Source organism: Carlito syrichta, unplaced genomic scaffold (genome assembly GCF_000164805.1).
Source record: "Carlito syrichta isolate Samal-C Ts95f unplaced genomic scaffold, Tarsius_syrichta-2.0.1 Scaffold305690, whole genome shotgun sequence".
Taxonomy (NCBI): domain Eukaryota; kingdom Metazoa; phylum Chordata; class Mammalia; order Primates; family Tarsiidae; genus Carlito; species Carlito syrichta.
Genome location: NW_007249786.1, coordinates 3,913 through 12,419, shown reverse-complemented (window position 1 = coordinate 12,419; position 8,507 = coordinate 3,913). Strand labels below are relative to the sequence as shown.

General features: G+C 42.8%; 2 protein-coding genes across 5 annotated transcripts in view; one reads left to right on the top strand and one right to left on the bottom strand.

Moving 5' to 3' along the window:
- TOX4 (TOX high mobility group box family member 4) overlaps positions 1-2,708 on the top strand; it is a 19,973-nt gene extending 17,265 nt beyond the window's left edge. For all 3 annotated transcript variants that reach the window (XM_008062391.2, XM_021714657.1, XM_021714656.1), the window contains 2 exons: positions 1,078-1,241; positions 2,197-2,708. In XM_008062391.2, coding sequence (XP_008060582.1) covers positions 1,078-1,241; positions 2,197-2,257 — 225 coding nt within the window. In that variant the 3' untranslated portion in view covers positions 2,258-2,708. The remainder of the gene's footprint in view (positions 1-1,077; positions 1,242-2,196) is intronic.
- A 1,318-nt stretch (positions 2,709-4,026) lies between these two features.
- Positions 4,027-8,507, bottom strand: part of METTL3 (methyltransferase like 3) — a 6,313-nt gene continuing 1,832 nt past the window's right edge. The window contains exons 3-10 of one of the 2 annotated variants that reach the window (XM_021714658.1): positions 7,524-7,699; positions 6,705-6,921; positions 6,291-6,478; positions 5,913-5,951; positions 5,644-5,752; positions 5,469-5,537; positions 5,053-5,165; positions 4,027-4,258 (exon numbers count right to left, since the gene is read on the bottom strand). In XM_021714658.1, coding sequence (XP_021570333.1) covers positions 4,147-4,258; positions 5,053-5,165; positions 5,469-5,537; positions 5,644-5,752; positions 5,913-5,951; positions 6,291-6,478; positions 6,705-6,921; positions 7,524-7,699 — 1,023 coding nt within the window. In that variant the 3' untranslated portion in view covers positions 4,027-4,146. The remainder of the gene's footprint in view (positions 4,259-5,052; positions 5,166-5,468; positions 5,538-5,643; positions 5,753-5,912; positions 5,952-6,290; positions 6,479-6,704; positions 6,922-7,523; positions 7,700-8,507) is intronic. The other variant, XM_008062390.1, reaches the window with a different exon arrangement.

The window sequence follows — 8,507 nt, the reverse complement described above, 5'->3', positions numbered from 1 at the left end:
AGGCAATCCACTCACCTCGGCCTCCCAAATTGCTGGAATTACAGGCTGAGCCACCGAGCCCGACCTATCCTAGTTTTATTTCTTTATCTTGTACATGACCAGTAGCCATTATAAAATATGGATCTGAGACTGTCGTTCTTCAATTTTTCTTTTTTTGCATCAGAGTCCACTCTTACCCAGGCTGGAGTGCAGTGGCACGATGACGGCCACTGCAGCCTCAGCCTACTGGGCTCAGGTGATCCTTCTCCTTCAGCCTTCCAACTAGCTGGAACTACAGGCGCATGCAGTCCTCTCTTCTTGGTCTCCCAAAGTGCTGGGATTACAGGCTGAACCACCGCACCAAGCCTAGTTCTACAATTAATGAAGCAATCACTTAAAGGAAAAAAATAACTCCCAGGAAACTATAAATTTTCAGATTCTTTTCTTGTTTCTAATTGTATCACATTTTGTTTTCTCTTAGCCTTCCCCATCTAGTTGAGTTGAGATGACTCTTCCTCTACTCACATTCTTTTTTTTTGAGTTGGAATCTCACTCTGTCACCCAGGCTGGAATGCAGTGGCATGCTCACAGCCTTGACCTGCTGGGCTCGGGCGATCCTTACACCTCAGCTTTCCAAGTAGTTGGAACTATACAGGCGTGTGCTACCATGCCCAGCTTATTTTTTTATTTATTATAGAGATGAGGTCTCACCAAGTTGCCCGGGCTGGTCTCAAACCTATGGGCACAGGCAATCCTCTCGCTTCCACCTCCCAAAGTGCTGGGATTACAGGTGTGAGCCACCACACCTGTCTTACATTAAAATTAAAGAGCACTAGCTCTCCACTCCCAGTTTTACTTGACAAGCCTTAAGGGGAAAAAAGTGGTAGTATACACCCAGCCTTCTCTAATAGGGAGAATCTTCATGTTAGTCTGCTTGGCAAAGTTCTGAAACTGGGCTTAAAGGGGGAAAGACCAAGAACTCACCTCTGGAACTTTACCCCACATGTGAGAAACTAACACCTTCTGTACCACTAGTTCTCGGATTTGACTAGCTAGGTAGGCAGCTAATACACCCTCTGTGCTCTTTTCCTCTCACAGGTTGAATCTCCTTCTCAGATGGATGTTGAATTGGTGAGTGGGTCTCCTGTGACACTCTCACCCCAGCCTCGATGTGTGAGGTCTGGTTGTGAAAACCCTCCTGTTGTGAGTAAGGACTGGGACAACGAGTACTGCAGCAATGAGTGTGTGGTGAAGCACTGCAGGTAAGCTTACAGTTACCCTTCTTATAATTCAGTATTGCTAAATTAACTGTTGGGAAATAGAGTAACCTTGAGCATATAATCAGTATCACCTTACCTCAGGTAGAGTAGGTTGCTGTGTATCTGGTCTGATTAGAGAGGCCACTAGAAAAACTCTCCTGCTTAAAAGAGCGTTTGCTCCATAGCCAAAGGTGACATAATTTGCCATTCACTCTTTTCCATTACCACATACCTCTCTATGTATGCACTTTTAAAATATGATGATACATTAAGCTATTAGTGATTGTGAATACTAGGTTTTCAATCCTTAGTGCAAACCAGACCAGATGGGGAATGAGAATTTGGGGAGTAGTGGGTAAGTGGAAAATAGTACACAATGAGGTACTAAGTATGGGGGGAATAAGCAGAAGTTCTCAAGTTTTTGCCCTTTCCCGTTTTCCTGGGAATTACCTATACACATGAAAGCATTTGTATTCCCTGTCTCAAAAAATCTATAGTAGACTAGCATTGCCTCTACTGACTTTCAAGCCCACTATTCTTATATTCCTAAGGTGATACTATCTCACTATAATGCTGGAGGATATTATTTGGGAACCTATTTAAGACAGAGTTAAAAAGAATATATCAAGCCCGGTGTGGTGGCTCACACCTATAATCCCAGCACTTTGGGAAGTGGAGACGAGAGGATTGCCTGTGCCCATGGGTTCAAGACCAGCTGGGGCAACTTGGCAAGACCTTGTCTCTACAGTAAATCGAAAAATTAGCTGGGCATGGTGGTGCATGTCTGTAGTTCCAGCTACTTGGTTGGAAGGCTGAGGTGGAAGGATCACCTGAGCCCAGCCACTGCACTCCAGGCTGGGTGGCAGAGTAAGACTTCGAGTCAAAAAAAAACCAGAAAACAAAACTAAGCTGTAATTATTTGTGTGTGTGAAATTGTTTGTATCTTTTTCTCTCTTAGGGATGTATTCTTGGCCTGGGTAGCCTCTAGAAATTCAAACACAGTGGTGTTTGTGAAATAGTCCTTCCTATTCTACAAGTCTGTGAAGAACTTTCTGCTGGGATGTCCAAGAGCCTGTTTTGCAACACAAGTTGGGCTTCTGGTAGTGCCTGATCGCAACCCATGATGGCCCTTCATGCTTTCCTCCGTTTCTCCCTTCAACAGAAGCCAGGCTATGGAGCAGAGCCGTTGAGTTTGCTGTAATCTGGAATTGCTTTTTTCTTTCAGCCACAAGCAGGAATGACAGCGATAAGAGAGGAAAGGGTAAAGGGAGTATGGACAAGCAAAACAGGGATGGTAGGGGTGGTGGTAGGGGTTGAGGAACCATGTTGGTATAACTGTCATAGACTTGCCTAAAATATTATTAAAATAATGGGAGAGAACTCAGCTTTGAGCCTAGAGAAAACACAACTGTGCATCCATTTTTAAAAGGATTAAGAAATTGCATTAAAGTTTTCCTCTTAAAACAGTTACTATTATCACATCAATACACTTCTTTGAGAGAAAATTTTCAACATAGTAGGCACACTGGACTGCAGGGAAAATGATACCACTCAGGAATTCTTTATTTATTTCTCTTTATAAATATTTCTGCAGTCAGCATCCTTATCTGAGTTATCACAGTTTATGAGTGTAAGAGGCAGAACTCAACATCCTTAAATTAATATGAGGTTTCACCAGTGGAAAAAAGTTGTTTGCCAGGCTCGGTGGCTCAGACTGTAATCCCGCGCCTTTGGGAGGCCGAGGTGAGTGAATTGCCTGAGCCCGCAGGTTCAGGACCCACCTGGGCAACTTGGCAAGACCTCATCTCTACAATAAATTAAAAAAAATTAGCCAGGCATGGGATCGCGCACCTGTAGTTCCAGCTACTTGGAAGGCTGAGGTGGAAGGATTGCCGGAGCCCAACAGGTCGAGGCTGTGATGGCCGGGAGCGGCCACTGCACTCCAGTCTGGGCGACAGAGTGAGACTCCAACTCAAAAAAAAAACCAACAACTTGTGTTTGATGAAATACCTTTAAAAGATAGGTCAAGCCAGGTACAGTGGCTCACACCTATAATCCCAGCACTTTGGGAGGCTGAGGTGAGAGGACTGCCTGAGCCTGCGGATTGAAGACAAGCCTGGGAAACTTGGCAAGACCTCATCTCTACAATACATTTTTAAAAAAATTAGCTGGGCATGTGGTGCATGCTTGTAATTCCAGCTGCTTGGAAGGCTGAGGCAGGAGGATCACCTGAGCCCAGCAAGTTGAGGCTGTGGTGGCCATGAGCATGCCACTGCACTCCAGACTGGGTGACAGAGTAAGAGACTTCAACTAAAGTAAATGAATAAATAAAAGGCCGAAGTGTTTTCACTTACAATAATACATAAGCCAATTATCTACATACCCACTTATTTAACCTAAGATGTGCTTATTTAGTTTTTCTTGGAAATAAAAGTTGCTAACAGAGTAAGGAAAAGTTTAGAGAGCATGATAGTCCTAGTGGACATAACCTTAAGTGATACTCAAATTCTTACCTTGAGAAATGCTGTCCTAGAAAACCTCCTTAACCAGCCATGTTCACATATGAGTATTACTAATTACTAAGCACTCTGATCCTATGCAGTCCTGCTTAGCGATGATCGTTTTAATGCTTTCTGTACATTGATTTATCATTCATCCTCACATCATTCATTCTCACAACAACCCAGTGAAGTAACATTCCCAATTTATATATAAGGAATTGTACTGAGAGATTAGTTGTATAAGATCACACAATGCTAAGTGGCAGAGCCAGAATTAGACCTCAAAATCCCAACTACAATAGAAACATTTATTTAAATAAAGAAAAAAGCTATTGTACAAATATTGCTCTTCAGGTTTAGCCTACAGAGCCATGGCTATGGATGCTTAGCTCTGTAAGGAAGTGCTTCTATAAATTCTTAGGTTTAGAGATGATACCATCTGGATACCTTTGCTTGAACCGTGCGACCACATCTGGGTCTAGTAGGTGAATCCCATCCAGTTGGTTTCCAAGAGTGATCCTGAAACAAGGGGAAAAGAAGGGGCAAACCAGAAATCCTAGAATTAAAGGACTTAACATTGCTAAAAGATGCATATCTTTTATTAAGACTGCCTATCATCAAATATTCATGCCAGTTCTTTGAAAAAGACCTTAACATTAGAATAGTGTATGGTAGTATGACTGGTTAGAAACTGGCATATTCTGGTGTTAAAACAGGCTGATCTGCTACATTATCTAAAGGTTAGTAACTGATGCCTAGCCAAGCCTACATCAGAGTTGCTGCTGCCAAAGAGTATTCTTTGGATAAGTAAAATGCTAGCAAGCTTGTGTTTTAAGCTATTAAAGGGGTGAAAAATATTAAAATTGACAGTTTATACAGAGAATTTAGCAACCACCAGGGGGCAGATTTATATATCCCACAGAAAAGCTGAAAAGATCCTTGGGTTTTTAAGAGTAGGGACTTTGTACCCGCTTAGGCAGCACATATACTAAAATTGGAACAATACAGAGATTAGCATGGTCACTGCACAAGGATGACACACAAATACGTGAAGCATTCCATATTTTTTTTTTTTTAAATCGGAGACCCTAGGCTAGAGAGCAATGCTTTGGGGCCTAGAACCCGTTGGGTTTCCAGCAAATAGAGTAGAATCCCATACAACAGTTTAAATACCAAGCTTAAATGGCTTATGAATCTTCTAAGGCTCATTTATAGATTAGTGGGAAATGCGAGGTGAGGCTCTACCACTACTGTCCTTGACAACAAATATAAGTTTTGTTCTTGGGGGATAATCTATTCTCTGGTCTCCTTACCAGTTGGGTTGCACATTGTGCGGTCGTCCAAATAACTCAATCTTTCGAGTGCCAGGGGACAGTCTCTCAATCATGCCATAGATTTCATCTGGTTTGTGACTGGTGGAACGAACCTAGGAAATGAAGACTAGCTACTCTGTAAGTTACTCAGGAATGCAGTTCTAGCCCTATTATGTTTACTCTCCAAATGAGAAAAACTTGGGATGAAAATACACCTGACTTGAAAAACTGACACAGTAAAAAATGTAAGCGCGCGCCTGTAGTTCCAGCTACTTGGAAGGCTCAGGCAGAAGGATCACTGGAGCCTAGCAGGTCAAGGCTGCAGTGGCCGCTCTGCACTCCAGTCTGGGTGACAGAGTGAGACTCCAACTCAAAAAAAAAATGTGGACACTTTGGTTACCTGGGGATGTACATACCTCAGCTACAATCACATCACAATCCAGACCCTGGTTGAAGCCTTGGGGATTTCCTTTGACACCAACCTGCTCATCACAGACAACAGGTTACCTTATGAAAGGACAGCTTTTGAACTTTTTCTCAGTAAGAATTCTTTATGTTCCACCTATTGAGTTGGACCCCACTGCTGCTCACCAGGCAGTGTTCTTTCCCATGGTTCAACCAGTGACCCGTACGGCCCGTCCGAATGATGCGTTGCAGTTGATTTGTCTTCACCCAGATAATTTCATCTACCCGTTCATAACTGTAGGGCACAAGAAAGAACTAGAGCTTTAACCAGGCTTTCACAGTTTAGAGGCAGTACCATTTACAGAGACAAAGAATCACAGTATTCTCTGGGGGAAGGGAGCACATCTCACGACTAGAGCAGTTTTACCCTCAAAAGCAACACAACTGCTACTTACCCCCACAGGTTTAGACATTCTCTGCCCAACTCCATGGCCCTAGAAAGAAAAGGTAAACTACTCGTGCCCGTTTTTTTCTCCCTTCAAAATATTTAATGTGTTTAAATGTCACTTCAGTGAACATTTACATGCAAAACACTACTAAGGCAACAGAGTGTATCTAAGAATGAAAAAAAAAATCCCAAAGAACAAGTGTAGAGTTAAATATATATTCATGGTATCATTTGTATTATAAACAGACATTAGGGCTCAGTGGGAAAAAAGGCTGAATCAGTCATACATTTAATAGCAGAGCTAGGAAAACCCAGGATTTTATCTACCACCCAGTACTCACTGTACCGTATCTGCCCATACCTATGTATCTTTGAACTGCATTACCTGCCTGTGACCCAGAGGAAGAGAAAGCCATCATCCTGCAGTACTGGTATGTTGAGCCTGCGCATCTCATCATCTGTCAGGGTCCCATAGGGCAGCTCCATGTGAATATCCCAAGGTGGGTCAGCCATCACAACTGCAAACTTGCCCAAGATACTGACGTCCAGGTAGCGGATATCACAACAGATCCACTGCATGAGGTGGTATTTGGTCATCTTCCCTTCCTTCACTTTCAGATTCATGGCCCCAGTCCCTCCTTTCCATTTGATTTTCCTGTTCCTTAAGAGGCATATCTATCCCACTCCATTCCCAATCAGCATGATATTGCTGAATTACACCTTGCTTTCCTGCATATATGGCTGCCCTACTCAAACAAAACTCCACAAGTGGAGGTGGGCTTTTTGAGCAGACACGTACCTGAGGTGGGAAGAGTCGATCTGCACTGGAGTCTCCTCCGACACTCTGTGTAAGAGCAAGCTCCTGGCTTGGCGTATGGTCTTTGCTGCCAGAAGCTTCAGAATCCACGCAAGCATCAATTTCATAGTGAACATATTTGCAGGTATCCATGTGAAAACATGTGTTAAGGAAAGAACAATCACCTAAAGACTCATCAGTGTGTTTATTGATAATTCGTCTGGGGAAATAAAAAGGGAGAACCAGAATCAAGATGGTGCTCTAGAAGTAAATCTCACAGTTCAAGTACAAAATGGTTTCAAAATGTCCTTTTATTAACCTACCCTAATCCTATTAGAGCTTCCTCTGAGTTTTAAAAGAAGGGAGGTAGGTAACATGGAAATCCACAATTCACACTAAAGAACAGTAATTCCTCTCTGAGTAAAGACTTGGTTTCCTCTTTTCCTCTCCAGAGAAAGGAAAGCAGTGCAGGATTTGGCAGGTTAGAGCAGATTAGAACACTGACCTAAGAGTTAAGGTTCCCATTTCTCCTAAAATAGTCCTTTCAGAGAATTTAACTTTCACTATGGCTCAGAGATAGAGTTGTGCTATTGTAAGAAGAAGGGAACTTTTTTTTTAAACCCCACACTTATTTGGGAGTGCAGCCTATATTCCTTCCCATACAACACCAGTTCTGAAAGTATACCTTCAGAATCTGGAGGACACACACAAACCATAAACGAAAAAAGAGGATTATAGTCAGAACCCCAACTATAAGGAACATGCTGATAAGGAATGATTGCTTCTAGCAAACCCATCCCACCTCATTCCCTCCCAAGAGACCTGAAGTGCAGCTTGCGACAGGGTCGATCAGCATCACTGGCTTTCATGCACTCCTCCTTGGTTCCATAGTCACAGAATTCTTGCACTTGTGCCCGACCTCGAGAGCGAAATTTTTCAACAATGGATTGTTCCTTGGCTGTTGTAGTATTTAACAGCTCTAGGATCTCCTGACTGACCTGTGACAAAAGCAGCCTTGGACTTAAAAGGGTTTGTAGATCAAATTAGCTCTTAGACCATGTCAACAAATTCTATTTAACATTAATGTTTTACAAGGGATAAATTAGCTAACTTAATATTGGAAAATTGGAGCATAAAGATAAAAGATTTGGGAGAGGTTCAGTCCTTCCTCACAATTCTAGATTTGGGATAAAATTAGAATGCAAGAGGCCTCATTTCTACTGCTAAGCATTAAGCTAACTTTCCCTCCCACAAGAAACACATTTACTGTTTAGTTCAGAGTCTATTTACAGTTCGATAAAGGAGAGTACTCTGGTGTTACTCTCACATTAAAGATGAAAAGTCTAAGGTTCACGAGAAATTAATTTATTCAAATGCATACACAATTAGAAATAGCAAATGGATGTCAGTCCAATACTGATACTCAGAACAAATTCACATTGTTCAATATATTTCCATAATTACTGGTTCATACACCTACATTCCAGTATTTCTCTCCATTCATCTCCCTATTTTTTTTTTTTTTTTGAGTTGGAGTCTCACTTGGTCGCCCAGACTGGAGTGCAGTGGCCGCTCCCGGCCACCGCAGCCTCGACCTGCTGGGCTCCGGCGATCCTTCCGCCTCAGCCTTCCGAGTAGCCGGAATTACAGGCACGCACTACCACGCCCGGCTGATGTTTTGATTTATTGTAGAGATGAGGTCTCGCTGCCCAGGCGGGTCTTGAACCTGCGGGCTCAGCAATCCACTCACCTCAGCCTCTCAAGGCACGGGATTACAGGCTGAGCCACCGAGCCCGGCTTCCAATT